Raw genomic sequence first — 19,718 nt, forward strand, 5'->3', positions numbered from 1 at the left:
AAACCAAAAAATAAAAAAAATAAAAAAAGGTAGGTGGAGAGATGGCTCAGCGATTATGAGCACTGACTGCTCTTCCAGAGGACCCGGGTTCAATTCCCAGTACCCGCACGGCAGCTCACAGCTGTCTGAAGATCCAGCTCCAGAGGATCTGACACCTTCATACCAATACACGTAAAATAAAGTTAAATAAACCATAAGAAAAAATTCTTTTAAAAAGGTACAGTATAAAAGAAAATGGAAACCAGGTGGTGGTGGCCAGCACTCAGGAGGCAGGGGCAGGTGGATCCCTATGAGTTTGAGGTCAGCCTGGTCTATATAGCGAGTTCCAGGACAGGCTGCTGGCTCCTCACAGTTATCTTTGGACTTCTATACATGTTTTGTGGCATGTGTTTGCAAGCCCACACATATCACAGTTTTTTTTTTAATCTAAGAAATAAAAATAAGCCGGGCGGTGGTGGTACACGGTTTTAATCCCAGCACTTGGGAAGCAGAAGCAGGTGGATCTCTGTGAGTTTGGAAGCAGCCTGGTCTACAAAGTGAGTTCCAGAACAAGGGCTGTTACACAGAAACATTCTGTCTCAAAAATCAAAAACAAAAAAAGTTATAAAGGTTCCAAGTATAAAGGTGCTATAAATATAAAATAGAAATATGTTGCGTATTACAAACAAGAAATAAACATACAATTTAAAAATAAAGCTAGCATCTGCCCGCCCATTTGTCAGCTCCGCCCTCTCGCGCTCCGCCCCTTATCCCACCAACTATCGGCGGGAATTTGCTGGGCACCTTTGAACCTGTTCTCTTGTCAACCATTGGTCAAGCCGTAGCCAATGGGCTTCATTCTGGAAGGTTGTCACTAGTCCACCTTCTACGCTTACTGCGTACATTTCATCTGGTGGCCTCCAATGGCCTGTCCAGTACGGTTGTGCACGTCCCGCCCACCATAGGCCCCGCCCCATCGCTTCTGGTTACTGGTTTCCGTCTTCCTTCAGCCTCCAGCCCGCCCAGTGACCCGGAGGCCCCGCCCCCGCTCCCACCGAAGCCCCGCCCCGCCTCCGCCTAATTCATCTAATCCCTTTCGCCCCACCCCACACGCTGAACGCGTCCCACCCTAAGCCCCGCCCCATCATTCCTCGTTAGGCTCCGCCCTGTAGCCCCTTAGGCCTCTGGTCCGACAGCCTCCACCCCGCCCACTGGTCCTTAGGCCACGCCCTTAGCTTCTGCTCCGTTATCCAATCCCGTTAGCTAATTCTGTTCCAACCCCTCCTTTTATTGGTCCCCGCGCTTCTCTGTGGGAATGAGCGACAGCGTCGGCGGCCCATGGCGGAGAAAGGGTGGGACTTCCGGCCACACTGAACCCAATAAGTAGGCGCCGGCCGGCGACCCGTGCGGACGCCTCCGCCCCTCAGGCGTCCGACTCCCGCCTCCGGCTTCGTCTTCCAGCCGCCGTTGCTGCTTCCCGCGGCCTGGGCCTCCGCAGTCAGCATGCCGCACGCCTTCAAGCCCGGGGACTTGGTGTTCGCCAAGATGAAGGGCTACCCGCACTGGCCTGCCCGGGTGAGGCCGCGCGTGGACGGGCCCGACGGAGTTGGCCGCCCCTAGAAGAGGGGCGGCGGGCGCGCGCGGGGTGGCTGGAATGGAGGTGGAGGGGTTGGGAATGCGGGTTGAGGCGGATGCACTGTGGCTCTCTGGGAGCTGAGGACCGCCTTGCTCAGGGACCACAGCGCCTGGTTTCTGGAGGGTCTTCGGGGCGGTCCCTCAGGGCTGGGTTATGGCAGTGTTTGTTTGGTCTTAGTGACCTGCATGGTTAGGTCCTGAGCCTCAGAGACGCACGGTCCCGCAGGCAACGTTTCTGCTGTGGCCGCTATCTTTGACCTCAGGAACCTGTGTCCCTAGTCTGGGGTCCAAGACCTGAGAGACCAATAATGTACTAGGGTCTAAATGTGCTTTTAGGGATCCCAAGATCGTGGAGCCTGAGGTGTGTAGTCGGGCTTCTGGGGCCTGAAGGTGTAGTGAAGCCCAAAGGGTGCATGGGATTGGAGTGGAAGGGTCAAATGATGGGAAGAGCCTGTCTCCCAGGAGTTGAAGAGGCTCCGTATGATGGTTGGAGAGCAAGGTGCAGCCCCAGAGGAGGGGACCTCATCTCCATTTAGGTCATGGTGAGGGGAATGGGGGCAGAGGTTAGAAGTCTTCTCTGGGGACCTGGAGCCAGGCCCTTTTAGGGATTTAGTGGAGTGGCTCACCTGGGAACAGACAGCTTCAGGCTGGGGACAGGGGCTTTAGGGTTTCCTATTGGAGGAAGCTGGGGCCCTGGAGTGTAAGTGTTTGGGGTGCACGGGTGATAGAATTCTGTCCTTGGCAAGGGAGGGCACATACACAGGGACCCAGCGGCTTCTGTTGCCCCCAGAACTTAGGGCAGGGACCACTCCAAGGCTGCAGTTGGCGTCCAGGTGGCAGGACTGAAAGAATTTTGAGTTGTGTAGATGTTGGCTGGTGTTCCAGGCCCTGATGCACAAGTCCAGTTGCGTAAAGACAGAGTTTTGTTGCCTTCAGTTCTTCTAGTGCAGAAGCCAGTGTTGGCTGTGTCTGCGTGGGGGTGGGGGGGGGGACTTCATGGCGGTGAAAGGCTGGACATCAGGGAGTTGCCATGGGGATGCCCCAAGATCAAGCTGGATGGGAACCAGCTCAGGAGGTGGCCCCCTGACCATAGGGCTGTTGTTGACTTTCTGAGGTGTGGGACCAGTGGGATAGGCATCCTAGCCAGCCTGAATGCTTGTGAATACGGTCCTGCATCCAGCCGCCAGGGACCAGAAAATGAACTAGTAGGACCAAAGAGAAGTGAGGGATGATACAGGATGCTGGCCAGGGAGGGAGGACCCAGCAGTCCCCTAGGTGTTGGCTGGGTGGGTGGGTAAAGCATCACCCAGCCCTGGGAATCCCACTGTGTGGGGAGACTGGGGGAGGGGGACAAAACTTTGCAGTGGCCACTGCCCTCTCTAGCTTAGCTCTTTGCGAAGCTCTTGTGCCCTCCCCCTCCCCAGCCTTCTCCAGCACAGAGAGAACATTTCCAAGCACCTGATTGGAAGGGAAGGGGCTGCTAGCCTCCGGAAGGTGACTGGCAGCTGCCGGAGCCCATGGCTTGCATGAAGAGGGTGGGACTTCCGGGATGCTCTGGATCTGGCTACTGCAGCCCACCCCCCATCCTCAGCATCCCTGGAGCTGCCAGCTCCACCTCTGGGGCGAGAGCAAACCTGACCTTTGTGCAGGAGTGTCGGTCGTGGGGGTGTGGGAGAGTGGGAGAAGCTGAGCCTAGGCGCACCCCGTGGGGATTCCAAGTGGCCATATTGGGCCTGGCTCAGGTTAAGTACCTGTATGGGATCTCAGCTTTCGTCTTGGTGTAGAGAGAATCACTGTGGGTGAAAGAGAGGCTAGCAGTGGGTATGAACCTTTAATCCCACTGCCCTCTGCTTGGGAGGCAGAGACAAGTCTGAGGCCAGCTTGGTCTCTATAGTTCCAGGGCAGCAAGGGCTACATAGTGAGACTGTCTCCAAAAGAAAAAAAAAGCCAAATTAAGGGGCTAAGGAGCAGGCTAGGTGGACTTGAGTTGGGCCCTCCAGACTTGTGTTTGGAAGGTACTATGTATCTCCAGAGTGTGCTTTTCCCCAGAGTAACCAGCCCTCACCTGGAGCCCCTAACCACCCACCTCTCACTACAGATCGATGACATTGCTGACGGTGCTGTGAAGCCCCCACCCAACAAGTACCCCATCTTCTTCTTTGGAACACATGAAACGTAAGTGTCTATCACACAGACTGGCTTCTTTCCCAGGGTGCCCTGGCTCACCTGGAACTGGCCTGTGGTTCATTCCTCCAGGGCCTTCCTGGGACCCAAGGACCTGTTCCCCTATGACAAGTGCAAAGACAAGTACGGGAAGCCCAACAAGAGGAAAGGTTTTAATGAGGGACTCTGGGAGATCCAGAACAACCCCCACGCCAGCTACAGTGCACCACCGGTGAGTGCCTGGCGCCAGTGGGCAGTAGAGTATTTGAGGGCTCCTGTGGGTGGGCTTCCTCAGAAGCTTCCGGACTGCTTTCTCATACCCTGCAGTACTGTGGGTGCTGTGGATCAGGTCTTTCTTTGGGGTGGGTGTGCTGGGCTCTCCAGGGTGTGGATCAGCATCCTGGGTCTCTGCTTACTCCACTCCAAGAGCTCCCAGGTCATTACCACAGGTGTGTCTAAATACTACCCAGTGTTCCCTGGGTGGGACCTGGGTGCATGCTTGGTGGAGACCACCATCTTGGGATGAGCCTGGAATTCAGAGCAGGGTGTTACAGGTCTGATAGACACTTCTCTGACGTGAACTGCTTCCTTTGGCTAGCACTCTCCTCTGTCCCTGGACTCCCTTTGTGAATTGAGTCAGATAAGCAGTAGTTTGTGAACGTGAGAGCTCCTGGTCAGGGAGGAGAGGTAGCGCCAAGAGTCACAGAGACAGCGTCTCTCGGCACCTGCTCGCCACTGACCTGACTGTGGGGAGAGGGGATGGTTCCTGCGTGTTACCCCCTGGCCTCCTAAACAAACAGAATTTCTCTAAAATTGAAACTTAGAAGTTAAAAACAATAGAAAGCCACTGTGGAAGACTGGAGGGGGTGCCCATGTGGGCGTTCTAGAGTGAAATAAGGGGAGAGGGTGTTGCGCTACCTGGGGTCCTTCACACTGCTGTCTGTTACTGCTGCTTTGGGTTGTTGATGTTGTTTCTATGCATGTGTGTGGTGTGTACCTGAGCACGTGTGTGCATATCTGAGGCCAGAGATTGACATCAGTGTCTTCCTGATCATTCTCCAATTTACATATTGAGCCACAGTTTCTCATGAGTACCTAGCTCACTCAGTTGGCTGAATAAGTTCCAGGGATCCCCTGATTGTGTCCTATGCATCTGGGCATACAATTGGGCTGCCTAACATCTCTGGGGATACCGAGAACCTGAATTCCAGTGCTTTTGCTTGTACAGTAGTTGCTTTGTTGACTGAGCCCCTGCTCTGGAGGTTTCCATGAGAAGTAGCAGGGTAGTGTCAGCTTGAGGAGGCTGGTTGTCCACTTGGGAGGTGGCCAAAGGGAGTGATCACTCAAGCCAAAACTCCCTGTTGGTGAAGAAGGACCATCTGGGTTTGCTGATAGCATGCAAAGCAGGACTTGATGAGGGTCAATCCCGGCCTTGCATTTGTTGGTAGAAACCCATAGAGTTTGTTGTGGTTGGACCTTGAGATCTTGAGGTGCTCGGGGTGCCCCTCCTTCTCTAACTGGCTCATGCTGGAGGGATTCTCCCCAAGGAGTACTGGACGTGGTTGTCTTGATACCTGCCAAGACCAGGATCACGCACTAAGTTGGACCAAGTCCTGGCTTCAAGGAGCGTGTAATCAAAATTGTGGGATTCTCACTGTAGGTGTCTCCTAAGAACTGCCTTGACTGCCTTTGTCGAGGGGCTGGGGACATTTTACTTCTCTTGTGTATGGAGAGTGTGTCCCTCCTAGGCTGTACTTAGGCAGGGGATCTTGAAGTCGATCCTGTCATGATCTCTCCTGGCACTGGTTTGAGCGTGCTCTAGTTACACATCCTGAGCCCGTTGCCTGCTGGTGAATCATCACCATATTTAATATTTATTGGACACCCACGACTTGGGGGCACCATGCAGACAGATGCCAGTCCTCGAGGAAACGAAACTTGAACATCAAGTGCTAGGACCATCCAGTTTTTCACATGCCCCCAAAGCAGAGTAGCTGGAACTTGAGAACCCTGGCTGCCCTGTGGTTCCGTGACCCAGGTATGCCCTCAAGGAGGACATGAGTGTGGAATGTAGGTGCCTATAGGCCTGTCATCCCAGCATTCAGAGATGCTGAGGCAGAAGAATCACAAGCTTAAGGTTTGTTTGAGTTACAGGGTGAGTAAAGGGCCAGCCTGGACTATACACAGTGATACCTTGAATTAAACAAAAAGAAAAGAAAAAAAGAGTTCTTGAGCCACCCTTGGAGTGGCCCTTCCAGACATTGTTGAGATACTTTTGGCATGACAGTGTGTATGCAGGCCTTCAAACAGAAGCGTCATTTTTTTGTTTGTTTTTTGGGGGGTGGGGTGGGGTTTTTTTGTTGTTGTTTTGTTTTTGAGACAGACTATCTCTGTGTAACATCCCCTCGCTGCCCTGGAACTAGCTCTGTAGACCAAGCTGGCCTCGAACTCACAGAGATTTGCCTGTCTCTGCCTCCCAAGTGCTGTAATTAAAGGTGTGTGCCACCATCACGCGGCATGATTTTATGGGAAACTGAGCTGTCTCTTTTCCCTAAATTAGTCAGACAGGAATTCAAACTTGACATTCAAAAAGAACACTGTTCTCTGAGGAGCCGTTCTGCCTCCTCACCTCCGGTTACTTTGTGTTGTTTTCTTTCCCAGATAGCCCTGCCGCAGCGCCTTCCTACTTCACAGAAAGTCATACAAAGCTTTCTTTTCTCTTCTTAAGATGTATTTATTTTTTATTTTATGTGTATGGGTGTTTTGCCTGCAAGTATACAAGTACACTGTGTGTGTGCCTGGTCCCTGAGGCCAAAAAAGGCTGCCGGATCCCTGGCACTGGAGTGAACAGACAGCTTATGAGCGCTAGAGGTTTATTTTGTTCCTTTCTTTTTCCCTCACTTTTCTTTATGACACATATTCCCCATTCCCCAATTTCTTCTGGTCAAAGTTCTTTGAGAACATTCCATCAGCCTTAGTCAATCAGAGAGTAGACGGACCTGACTCAGCCGTCCTGTGATTAGCCCCGCAGATAGCATAAGTTTTAAACTGGCTGTTAAAGCTTCCTGTGACCTTGTCAGCCTTGAGCACATTCATCTGGATGCATGTGTGGTCCTTGGCACCAATGATGTGTTTGCTTGAGGAGCGTTTCCATGGAATGTACAGGTCTACGAACTCACTAACATTGTTCTGAATGTTGAGGTCTCAAGTGCCCTTCCAGATCCAGCGAAAGCACAAAATGGAAATGGCTCATCCCCTGGCAACAGTACTGGGCCAGGTGCTGGGGACTGAACCCAGGCCCTCTGCAAGAGCCAGTGCTCATAACCATTTCTTAAGCCCCAGCTTGCTTGCTTTCTCTCTCTCTCTCTCTCTCTCTCTCTCTCTCTCTCTCTCTCTTTCTTTCTTTCTTTTTCTTTTTTTTAAGATTTATTATGTGTACAACATTCTGCCTCCATGTATACCTGCATGCCAGAAGATGGCACCAGATCTTACTATAGATGGTTGTAAGCCACCATGTGGTTGCTGGAAATGGAAATCAGGACCTCTGGAAGAGCAGCCAGTGTTCTTAACCTCTGAGCCATCTCTCCAGCCCCAGCCCCAGCTTTCTTAAGTGTTGGTTCCAAGCTTTGCATGCTCAGCAGGGATCCTGGCAGTTGGTCCATGCTGACAGACCAGCCTCCAGCTTTTGGGGTAGTTGTTTGTATGTGATATATGCACGTATGGAGGCCAGGGCAAGAATGTGGGGAAATCATTCTATGTGACTCTCTGCTATATTGCTCTGAGACAGAGGCTTTCTGCACTGGAGGCTTGCAGTCTCTACTGGGTTGGCTGCTTGGTGAGCTAGGAGACCCCTGTCTTAGCCACAGACCCTCACAGCTGTGGCTTCTTATGTGGACACAGGTCCTCATGATTACTAAAGGAAAGCCTTTTATCCATAGAGCCCTCTGTTTCAAACCATCTTGGGTTTTTTGTTGTGTTTATTTTTTTTGGGGGGGGGGCTTGTTGTTGAGATAAGGTCTTACCATGTAGCCCAGCCTTATTTCAGACTCACTAAAGAGGATGGCCTTGAACTCCTGATCCTCCTGTCTCCACCTCCTAAGGGCTGAAATGACAGGCTTGCGTCACCATCTCACCCTCAACATTAATCTTGGTCTCTCCTCTTTTCTGGCCAGGATGCCAGATGGTAGCAGCACACTTAGGACCACAATGCCTTTCAGCCCTGCTGTGGTCCTCAAGTGGGGAATCCTTTATTTTATGCTAGATACCCAGACAGTTTTCTTGGGCACCAAGAGGGGTCCAGCTGGGTTCTAAGGCCACTCAGACTTAAACAAAACTATTCAACCACAGCGCATTTTTTCCTTTTAGATTTTTGTTTCTTTTTTTTGTTGTTGTTCTTTTTTCTTTTTTTCTCCTTTTAGATTTTTGTTGTTGTTGTTTGTTTGTTTTTTTGGTGTTTTTTTGTTTTGTTTTGTTTTTTATCGAGACAAGGTTTCTCTGTAGCTTTGGTGCTTGTCCTGTCTTGTAGACTAAGCTGGCCTTGAACTCACAGAGATCCGCCTGCCTCTGCCTCCCTAGTGCTGGGGTTAAAGGCCTGCGCCACCACTGCCTGGCTTCCTTTTAGTTTTTAGTTATGTGCATGTTTGCCTCATTGCACTTTTGAAGGTCAGAAACAGCTTGTGATAGTTTATGTTCTTCTTCCACATATGGGTTCTGGTGATCAAACTCGGGTTGCCAGGCTTGCACCAAGCACCTTTATCCACTGAGCCCTTTGACTGGTCCTGATACAGTTTTTCAGGTGGGGCAGTCTGGCTCTCTGGTAGAGTAGACTTTGTACATCAGAAGGGCCCAAGCAGCACCCTGGCCTGGCTTGAGCTTGAGTGTGTGCCTGTCCTACATCAGCCTTGCAAGTACAAGATTACAGGTATGGGACTCATTGTCTTTCGTGGCTGTAAGCCAGTTACCTTAAAGGGGTCCCACTGAGTTGGCAAGACAGCTCATTTGTTAAAGTAGTTGTCATGAAGTCAAGAGGACCTGAATCCCAGGCAGGTGTAGGGCATGTTTGGTCTCCGCACTGGGGAGACAAAAGCAGGGGGGAGGGGCTGGAGAGATTGCTCAGCGGTTAAGAGCACTTAATGCTCTTCCAGAGGTCCTGAGTTCAATTCCCAGCAACCACATGGTGGCTCACAACCACCTATAATGAGATCTGGTGCCCTCTTCTGGCCTACAGGCAGGGCACTGCATAAATAAATAAATAAATAAATAAATAAAATCTTTAAAAAAAAAAAAAAAGGCAGGGGGGAGCCTTTGAGCTCCCACCAGCCAACCTCACCACCTCAGTAAGTTCCAGGCCAGTTCAGCCTTGCCTCAGAAAGCAAAACAGGCAGCTCCTACGTAGCAGCAGACAAGCTTGGCCCATTCTAGGCACACCTATTTTTCATCGTTCTTGTTTGTTATGTTTTGGCTATGATTTATGTAAACACGCACACGCGTTGAGGTCAGAGGACAACTTGCAGTAGTTGGTTCTCTCTTTCTACCATGTGGGTCCTGACGATCAACTTCAGGGCATTAGACTTCGTGGCAAGCAGCTTTACACACTGAGCCATATCACCAGCCCTGTAATATTTTTGGGTTTTTTTACCATGTAACCCAGGCTGAATTCAATCAGGACCTCTGCTCAGCATCTCTCGATGATGGGATGAGGAATAGAAGCCCCAGACCTGGCTTCTATCCTGGGCTCTCAAGCTAGTTAGCAACACAGTGGGCTGGGTGCACAGTGCGGGCTCCTGATGCTAGGCATGTTTTTTTCCTGTCAGCTAGCGCCTGTGCCCACAGGCTGCTGAAAGGGGACAGTTGGTGTAGAGCCCAAGTCCAGAGGCACTCAAGCCCTGGGTCTCTGTATCACACCTGCATGCTGTTTGCCTCTATGTCCTACCTGACCCCCCAGGGTTAGGGACAGTGTGAGGGCAGCACTCAGTGAACATTGGGCATAGCTACTATCTTAGGGTTTCTTTTGCTGTGATGAGACACCATGACAAAAAGCAACTTAGAGACAGAGGGTTTATTTGGCTTACACTTATATCACTGTTCCTCTTGAAAGAGGTCAAGACAGGAACTCAAACAGAGCAGGAACCTGGAGGCAGGTGGATCTCTGTGACTTTGAGGGCAGCCTGGTCTACAGAGTGAGTTCCAGAACAGCTAGATCTGTTACGCAGAGAAACCCTGTCTCAAACACCAAAACAAAACAAACTAGCTATCACACCATCCTCCAGGCACACAGCTGGGCTGGGCTGCCCTCTGTGGTCACTTCTTAATTCATCCCGGCAGACACTGAACACCGTCTATTTTTACTTTTGAAATTTTGAAACAAGGTCTTATGTAGCCCAAGCTGGCCTGGAACTCATGATTCTGCTGCCAGTCTCTTGAGTACCAGGAAGACACTTATGTGCCGTGATGCTCAGCTTTGAGGTGCAATGTTTTGGAGACAGGGTCATGTGATGCCTGCAGCTGTTGTGCAAGTGTGAGGTGAGAAGACAGCCTCTGTGTCAGTCCTCTCTGCCTTACTTGAGGTAGGGGCTCTTGTTCTGCAGTGACCAGGCTGCCTGCCAGGTCCCAGGGACTCTCCTGTCTTCATCACGGTAGGAAGGCCTTGATTACAGCTGCACAGCACATCCAGCTTTCATGTGTGCTCTGGGGGTTTGAACTCCAGTCCTCACGCTTGTACAGCAAACACTTTTCTCCCCCACCTGTGGCATCTATCCATTGCCCAGGGTTTCAAGGCCACAGTGGGCCTGTGCTGCAGGTCTCATACTCACCTTGAGTTGTACAACTGATGCACAGCCTCTCTGTGCCCTTGTCCTGCAAGATCAGGACACCCCACACTCCTTGTCATCCATGAACAGCAGTGGCTCTCCATGGTATGATACTGCCCTATTCTTCCATGAGAGTCACTCAGCATTGTCATTTCTTGGGAATGAGAGGAAGGGAGAAGATAGAGTCAGTTCCATGCCCTCCATGGGGAAGGTGTGTCTCGCAGTCCACACAGGCCCTCATTTTCCCTCTCCATATGTTTGGGTTAGGGTTCACCCTACTTAAGCATCACACAGTTCAAAATGGTTCAGGCAGGGCTGTGTCGCAGCACTTTGGCCCTGGGAAGGTGAGTGCTCTTTGCATGGAACAGCTCAGTCAGGCCAGCATTAGCCTGGGCTAGGGTCTGTGCTGAAGACTCAACCTCTGCTCTCAGCTGGGAAAGATGCAGGACTTTATGAAGACGGCTGGAGAGCCATTGCAACCCCCACCCTCACCGCCGTCTCCCTCCTTCCTTTGCTTTAACTCCCTTTGTGGCTGAAGGTGACTTTAGACTGTTCATCCTCCTTTCTTTGCCTCCCACGTACTAGGTGATGAGTCTGACCTGGGTTTCCATGCTATGGTGTGAGTTTTCACATCTGGGCTCATGCTAAAGCACCTGGGAGACCCGAACTACTTTATCTCCCATTCTGGTCACCTGTCTCCAGCTGCAGCTCATTTCTGTTCTCATCTGTGTGTGCCCATCATGGCTACTGGAATCTTCTCCATAGCTTTTTCTCTCAGCCTCTGCAGGACTCTATCTGCCATCCCCTGTTCTTCAGGCCCACTGCAGTGCTACAACACTTATGAAGGTCAGGTGACAGCTTTTGGAATAGGTTCTCTCCTTCCACCATATGCATCCTGAGGCTCAAACTCAGATCATAACAAGTGCCATTACCAGCTGAGTTTCTCCCTAACCCTAAACCCTAGATTCTTGGGTGTATAAGCACCCTGGAAGCAAAGGCAGGTAGTTCTCTGAGTTCAAGGCCAGCCTGGTATTGATAGTGAATTCCAAGACAGCCAGGGCTACATAGTGAGACCCTGTCTCAAAAAAACAAACAAAAAAGGATGGTCAGGGTTGTCCATGAGGCCCACTCCTGCAGTCTCACCCGAGGGTAGCAAGGGCACACCATTTAGCACCCCTAAAGCATCAGGTAAACTGTATCCTCCTCAGTTCCTCTTTAACAGTGTTGGTGTATTTGCAGCCGGTAAGGCTTTCACCACAGTATGACTGCAGCACTGTGGCACTTACCCGGCCCTTGGCACTTTGTTTTTCCACCCAGATTCACCCACTGTAGACAGAGACCCACACTGCAACACCGTCATCCTGGGTGGCCCAGACTGACCTGGAACTACAATGTAATTGGGATTTTAGGCCTGCGATGTACACCAATGGCTTGCTGGCCATACTCACTATCTCTGGCTGTACCACATCTTTCTCATTCCTTACTTGATGCAAGTTTGAGTTTTTTCCAGACATGGTTCTAGAAAAATGAACACCTGCCCCCACCCTACCCTCAGGCAGCAGCTATGTGAAATGACAGTGAGGGGCTCAGGTGGCTATGCGGGGAGGTCCAGTGCTGCTACTGCTTTTACCTGCTGTCTCCCTAGATTGAACTCCCTGAGGTCCGGACCAAGTCTGACCTCTGGCACATAGTAGGTGCCCCGTAGTGTATATTGGATGAATGAGTGTGGGCTAAACACAACTGGGGCTCACACATTCTCCCTGTACCCTGAGAGTTCTTGTACCACCGACCAATGGTTTCAGAGCCTCAGTAAATCCATGCACGAGCTGACCACAGCCTCATCCTCAATCTCTTTGCCATCGGTGCCTTCTGTCTGTACCCTGACATCCCGGCCTCTTCCTTTTGCTGAGAGGACCCTCACTCCATCATGCCACTGTGAGCTGCATCTTGCCCATACTGCTCTATCTCTTGATGGCCCTTCCTGAGCACCCAGTGCAAATCCTTCACTTCTTGGTACTCACAGCTACACAGTGTTTCTGTTTCCTAGTCACTGTTTAGGAGCCTTGTGTGGTCCGCTTGTCCCTAGGCCCTCAGTTCCTTGGTGGGACAGGAGACCAAGCTGCAGTCATTGTTCTATACAGAGCCTTGGTGTGGTTGGCCTGTGGCTGCTGCCTGAGCAGGCATTGTAAGGGTGATGAGTTCAGTAGTGCCCCCAGGCTAGCTTTCTTCTCTCAGTACTAGGGTAGCTTGAAGGAGAGCCAGACCAGGCCTGTTTGGGCAGGTCTGTCATCCCAAGCGTAACGTCAAGGCCAGCCCAGGATGAACAGAGCGTGTCCCAGGACACAGCCTGGGCTTCATAGTCCCCTCTCTAACATGGAAAGTAAAAATAGTGCCAGGGTTGTAGCTCAATGGGATAGTGCCTAGCATACATGAAGACCTGTGTTGTGTCCCCAGCAGCACACACACACAAAAATCCCACAATTTGTATGATCTCTTGCTGTGGTTTACACACTACCCTGACTTCATGTGATGGCTCTGTGCTACCTTCAGCAGCCTTATGGGGTCAAAGCTGTGATCTCCCTTTCTCAGATGGAAACTGAGGCCCAGAGCTAAAGCACTTACACTGCATCCTACCACCTGACTGTCATGTGCACCATAGATGTCTACATCTTGGCTCTCCTGCCTCAGTTCCCCAACTCATGAGTGAGGTGGCCATACCCTGAACCTGGATTCCCTACATTAGATGCTGTCTGCCTAGTTACCAGGGGGCTAGGACGTCTACCAGGCCCCTTGATACATGTCTGTCACCCCAATCACAGCCAGTGAGCTCCTCTGACAGTGAGGCCCCCGAAGCTGACCTGGGTGGTGGCAGCGACGGGGACAAGGATGAAGAGGCCCGGGGAGTCATGACCGTGACAGCTGTGACCACCACAGCCACCAGTGACAGGATGGAGAGCGACTCTGACTCTGATAAGAGCAGTGACCACAGTGGCCTGAAGCGGAAGACGCCAGTCCTGAAGGTAGTGTGAGGTGGGCGGCCACTTGGGGCCTGACCTCTTGTGACTCTTCATCTTCTGCCCCTCATCATAGGCATTGTTTTTGTTTTGTTTTGTTTTGTTTTGTTTTGTGGCAAGGTCTCCCTGTGTAATAGCCCAGTTGGGCCTGAAACTTGTAATCCTTCTGCCTCAGTACTCATTTTTGACAAGAACCGAGATGAAATTCAGATTTCAGATACCTTGAAATTAATCCCCAGGGAGGCAGGATATGGCTCTCAGTGATGTTCTGGATCTGTGTGTGTGTGGTACACATTTCTGTCCTTGTGTGTAGAGAGGCCAGAGGTTGGCATCAGGTACCTTCCTCAGTTTTTCTGTCTTGTATTTTGAGACAGTCTCTCCCTGCACTTGGGAGCTCATCATTTCCACTAGGCAGCCAGTGAGCCTGGGGACCTTGTCTCTCCCTCCCAGGTCTGGATTACAGATGTGGGTTTGCCTTTTTGTTTTTCTTATTTTCTGCATATGGATCTTTTACCTGCACGTATGTCTGCACACCTCATTTGTGTTTGATGCCTGAAACTAGAGATACTGTTGGATCTCCTAGGAAAGAGTTGTAAATGTTTTGTTTCTTCGAGACAAGGTCTCACTATGTAGCTCTGACTTCCCTGAAACTCACTGTGTAGACTAGGCTGAGATTCCCTTGCCTGCCCTGAGTGCTGGGGATTAGAGTGCTGAATTAGAGGTGGGCATTACCACTCCTAGCTTTGTGGTTACTGATGGTTGTGAGCAGCCTTGTGCATGCTGAGAACCAAGCCTGGATCCTCGGGAGAGCAACTAGTGATCTTAAGTGCTGAGCCATCGCTCAAGCCACAACCTCTTTTTAAAGTCTATTTTTCATCATAAATGTCTGTGATTTGTGCCTTGGGGGAGGGTGCACATGCATGCAGGTGCCTGTGGAGTCTAGCGGTGTCTAATCCCCTAGGACTGGATTACAGATGGTTGTGAGCCTCCATGTGGGTGCTGGTGACCAAGCTTGGGGCCTCTGTAAGAGCAGCTGGTGCTCTATCCATGGAGCTCGTGCTCCAGCCAGAGATGGGACATTTTTGTGTGGGTGCAAGGGATTGCACAGTAGGCGTTGTCGCTGCTGAACTGCCACCCCTGTTCTTTACATACTGTTTGTATGTGTTGGTGTACTTCTCTCAGCCACAGTGAGCTGCACTGCCTCCCTCACAGTTCCTACCGAGGGTCTGCCTCTCCACCACCGTGTGTGTGTGTGTGTGTGTGTGTGTGTGTGTGTGTGTGATTTTCCTTTTGATACAGAACTTGTGTCTAGGAGCTGGAGAGATGGCTCAGTGGTTAAGAGCATTGCCTGCTCTTCCAAAGGTCCTGAGTTCAATTCCTGGCAACCACATGGTGGCTCACAACCATCTGTAAATGAGGTCTGCTGCCCTCTTCTGGCCTACAGACAAATACAGACAGAATATTATATGCATAATAAATAAATATTTAAAAAAAAAAAGAACTTGTGTCTATCCAGCCTCATCAGACACTGTCCTCCCCAAGCTTCTGGAACCTACCGTTTTACACACACACACACACACACACACACACACACACCTCCTCTCTCTGGTTCTGATAACTGAAGGGATGAGCTCCTAGGAGTGGGACCTGCAGTACTGCAATAAGTGTGTCCCTGTATGTGGCTCGCATCACTATCCCAGAATTCAGGAGCACCAAGGCACATAGGAGGGTCCCATCTGGAACCAGGACTGTCCAGCTGCTGACCCAGCCTGGCCCTGCCTTCCAGATGTCAGTCTCTAAACGAGCTCGGAAAGCCTCCAGTGACCTGGATCAGGCCAGCATGTCCCCATCGGAAGAGGATTCTGAGAGCCCCTCTGAGTCAGAGAAGACCAGCGACCAGGTGAGTGGACAGTAGCCCCTAGGACAGCCTGGCGTGCCGACCAGTACCCCTGATGTTTCAGTCTCTTCACCCAGGACTTCACCCCAGAGAAGAAGACAGTGGCCCGGGCACCACGGCGGGGTCCTCCAGGAGGACGCAAGAAGAAGGTAAGGGTGCTGTGCCTAGGTCCTGAGAAGTCACTAGCAGCCTGAGGCAGGGGCTCCTGGGACCCAGGTATGCAGTGATGCCCCTGGGGCCTGCAGGCCATTGCTGCCCCTCTCGGGATCCTACTACCAGAATTGAAAAATCAGGTCCTGTGTGCCAGAATGTTGTGGTCTCAAAGTTCATACGTGCTGTGTGCCTGTGGGGGTGTGAGGACTTGGGTTCACAAGGTTGCTCATGCATGTACAGGTGTGTTCATGTGTCTGTGGCCATGTGTGTGATGTGGACGTTGCATGTTGTACTGTGGCATGCATGCTGTGGAAGGACAACTGGACAGTAGGTGGCAGGGCTGGCCTATGCAGGTTTTCGGTGCACGCCTGCAGTTGAAAGCCCCTGGGCTTGGCCCTGATCCTGTTCCCAGGAGCTATCCAGGGTGTCCAGGACCCATGTTCCTGCTGTGGGTGAGGCACAGACTGTGTCCCTTGAGGACTGGAGCTGCCTCTGCCCCCTTACTCTCGCCCTATGCGATTCCCCTCTGGCTCTGCCTGTCCCCAGAAGGTGCCTTCAGCCTCGGATTCAGACTCCAAAGCTGACTCAGATGGGGCCAAGGAGGAGCCTGTGGCTGCAGCACGGCCATCCCCATCCTCCTCGTCCTCTTCATCTTCCTCCTCCGACTCAGATGTATCTGTCAAAAAACCCCCTCGAGGCAGAAAGCCAGGTAAGGCCTGAGCCAGCCTCGATGCAGCCCTGTGAGGCCATGGAGAGAAGGTCACCCCTCATTTTTCGCAGCCGAGAAGCCACCCCCCAAGCCTCGAGGGCGGAGACCAAAGCCAGAACGGCCACCTTCCACGTCCAGCAGTGACAGGTGGGTATCTGCTGGCGATGTGGGGGCTATAGGGTATTCTGGGGTCCCTGCTGATGGACTTTCCACCCTAGTGACAGTGACAGTGCTGAGGTGGACCGCATCAGCGAGTGGAAGCGGCGAGATGAGGAACGGAGGCGCGAGCTGGAGGCGAGGAGGCGACGGGAGCAGGAGGAGGAACTCCGGCGACTTCGAGAACAGGAAAGGGAGGAAAAGGAGCGCCGCAAGGAGCGGGCAGAGCGTGGGGGCAGCAGTGGGGAAGAGCTGGAAGATGACGAGCCTATGAAGAAACGTAGCCGCAAGGCCCGGGGTCGGGCCACACCATCCTCCTCTGACTCAGAACCCGAGGGGGAGATTGGGAAAGAGGTATGTGGTGCCCCCTCTTGACGTGAGGCCCCAGGCACCGGTCCTGAACTCCACTCCTTTACTGAGCACCTATTGGGTATTAGGGCTCATCCTGGGTCTTGGAGATATGGCAGTAACACAGCCCAGGGCCCTAGCCATAGAAGATAGAGATAGCCATTCGAGTATAAGGCTTGCTTGTCAAATGGAACACTGGATTCCACACATCTGTATAAGACCAGGGAAGCCATAGCCCACATGTGCTGGGTGGAGGTGGGACAGGCTGCTCCTGAAGCAGCAACCCTGTCCTCTGGCTGCTGTAGGGGAAGAAGTTGGCCAAGAAGTCCCAACTGCCAAGCTCAGAATCTGCAAGGAAGTCTGGGCAGAAGGAGAAGAGAGGGCGGCCAGATGAGAAGCCACGAGCCAGGTTAGCACCTATCCTGAGCCCTGGACTTAGTCCCTCTCCCCTCAGCCTGGCTGTTGAGTTCAACCTTGAAGCCACGTTCATCCGAGGGTCATCTTGGGTACACGTCTCCCCTGGGGCCATGTGTGGCTGTCTGACAAGGAGCTGCAGGCCTATAGAGGCCAGCAACACTGCCCAGCACCCTGCAGGGCCGAGGACCTAAAGAATCATCCAACCAGCGTCCACAGCACCTAGGGGACACCATGCCCAGCACAGTGGCTTTAACTCTGAGAGGTGCAGCTCCTCTCTGCTTTCTAAGTGTCCCAACTATTGCTGATCAGAGCTGCCCATGGGGATCAGCAGTGTGGCGTGGTGGCCACACAGCACAAGATGTGATATGCTCACTGGGCTTCTCATGGTTAGCCTGGTTCACAGAATCAGAGAAGGGTCCCAGGCCCCTGGCCTGGCTGTCTGTCCTCACCTTGGGCCTCCCGAGGTGGCCTATCTGACAGGAGCCTCTCCATAGGCCTGTGAAGGTGGAGCGGACGCGGAAGCGGTCAGAGGGCCTTTCACTGGACAGGAAGGGGGAGAAGAAGAAAGGTGAGCACTAGCGTGGTGCAGGATTCCATGGCTCTAGTGTGGGCCTGTGGTGGTGGGAGGTGCTGGGCCACCTTGTAGCCAGGGCCAGAGCACCCTGTGCAAGCCAGCATCTCTCCTGCCCAGAACCTTCCGTAGAGGAGAGACTGCAGAAGCTTCACAGCGAGATCAAATTTGCACTGAAGGTCGACAACCCAGTAAGATGCCTGCTGCGCAGCCACAGAGTCACAACCCCACGCTGTCCTGGGATGGGTGCCTTAGCCACCTCCTTTCAGGCTTCTTGGAAGTCTTGGGAAACTGAGGCAGGGTCCCCCAGGCAGGGGAGTGATTCATAGTGGCCCAGGAGACCCCACCCCCACTCCCATACCCTGCAATATCCCCTGGGGACAGCAGGCAGCACCGTAGGAGACAGCCAGAGATGCCTCCCCACTTTTCCTGCTCTGCAGGATGTGAGGAGGTGTCTGAGTGCACTGGAAGAGCTGGGGACCCTGCAGGTGACCTCGCAGATCCTTCAGAAGAACACAGATGTGGTAGCCACACTGAAGAAGGTATGGCACGGGGCACCAGGACAGAGCACCTGGAAAGGTATTGGTGTCCAGTGGGAGGACTTAGGGGCACAGCCAGCGGCCCAGCTAAGATTGACCTCCTGGTGGCCAGATTCGCCGGTACAAAGCCAACAAGGATGTGATGGCGAAGGCAGCAGAGGTCTACACCCGGCTCAAGTCTCGGGTCCTGGGGCCAAAGATTGAGGCGCTCCAGAAGGTGAACAAGGCTGGAGCCGAGAAGGAACGGGCTGACGGCGAGAAGGTGGAAGAGCAGCCTGGGGAGCAGGCTCCCAGAGAGCTGGTGGAGGATGAGCCCAATGCCGGTGAGGGCTGCCTGCACTCGGCCAGAGGGATAGGCAGGAACTGTGCCATGTTCGCCCCCCAGTAAGCTTACTAGACCCAACCATACTCTGCGATAGTTGGCATAAGGTATGCCAGCTCCACTGGGTGCCAACAGTTGGATGTTGGCAGTGCTTTGTAGGCCACAGCACCTACATGTACCTGCACTGCTTGTTAGCCTGACTGCAACTGGGCAAGGAGGGTCCTGATGAGAGGCAAGCAGTGTGCTCATGACAACCCTGTTACCCTAGATCTCTCAGCGCCTGTGAACGGGGAGGCCGCATCCCAGAAAGGGGAAAGCACAGAAGACAGAGCACAGGAAGACGGGCAGGACTCAGAGGACGGCCCGCGGGGTGGCTCCTCAGAAGAGCTGCATGAGTGAGTGTCCTTGGGGCATCAGGCACATTCCCTGCATGCTGGAGCCCTCTCCCCACCCCTACCATATGCTGGGCTGGCCAACACACCGATTGTGGCCCACATCACACCACCCCAGGCTTCTGTGGTTCTGTGGGAAGGGCTTCCTGATGACTGTCCAGGGGTGGTGCAGGTAGCCACCATGAGCACCAGCCACTGGACTGAGCTACAGTTGACCTGAGGAAGGTCAGGAAGGCCACACCAGGCACTTGTGCCAACAGCAAGGGCATTACCCTTCTTTGGCTGCCCACTCATCCAATGGCTCTGTGGTAACACCAGGTAACTGCATCCTGATCAACCTTTACTGTGCCCCCAGCAGCCCACGGGAGAGCTCTGACCCCGTCAGGCCTGGGAGTGAGCATCAGGAGCATGAGAGGGTGCAGCTGGCCTCCGAGTCTGCCGATGATGATGATGACAGCTGAGCTCCAGCTGCCATGGCCATGGCGTCATGTCCGTCCCCAGCCTCCCAGGGAAGTGCTGCGCTGTTTGTATTTGTGGCCTGGGCCTTTCTGCCTAGTTCTGTGATTTCGATTGACATGAAATGGTTATAAAGGGTTTTGTAATGAAAAAGAAAC

At 52.6% G+C, this 19,718-nt stretch overlaps 1 protein-coding gene and 1 pseudogene across 4 annotated transcripts; one reads left to right on the plus strand and one right to left on the minus strand.

The window, feature by feature from the left end:
* The first annotated feature begins 1,379 nt into the window (after positions 1–1,379).
* Hdgfl2 (HDGF like 2) lies at positions 1,380–19,717 on the plus strand. 4 transcript variants are annotated; one of them, XM_038333356.2, is made up of 16 exons: positions 1,380–1,554; positions 3,713–3,789; positions 3,871–4,009; positions 13,406–13,606; positions 15,387–15,500; positions 15,575–15,646; positions 16,197–16,359; positions 16,431–16,506; positions 16,578–16,869; positions 17,169–17,272; positions 17,775–17,848; positions 17,972–18,042; positions 18,292–18,393; positions 18,503–18,713; positions 18,981–19,107; positions 19,460–19,717. In XM_038333356.2, exons 1-16 carry the CDS (start codon positions 1,483–1,485, stop codon positions 19,563–19,565), a joined length of 2,001 nt encoding a protein of 666 aa, XP_038189284.1. In that variant the 5' UTR covers positions 1,380–1,482; the 3' UTR covers positions 19,566–19,717. The 4 variants fall into 4 exon arrangements, with proteins under 4 accessions (XP_038189284.1, XP_038189290.1, XP_038189298.1 ...); XM_038333362.2 differs by having other exon boundaries at positions 19,463–19,717; XM_038333370.2 differs by having other exon boundaries at positions 15,575–15,645; positions 16,169–16,359.
* On the minus strand, positions 6,685–12,100 carry LOC119819182 (annotated as a pseudogene).
* Position 19,718: the final 1 nt, after the last annotated feature.

The sequence above is a fragment of the Arvicola amphibius genome, chromosome 1, assembly GCF_903992535.2.
Source record: "Arvicola amphibius chromosome 1, mArvAmp1.2, whole genome shotgun sequence".
Taxonomy (NCBI): domain Eukaryota; kingdom Metazoa; phylum Chordata; class Mammalia; order Rodentia; family Cricetidae; genus Arvicola; species Arvicola amphibius.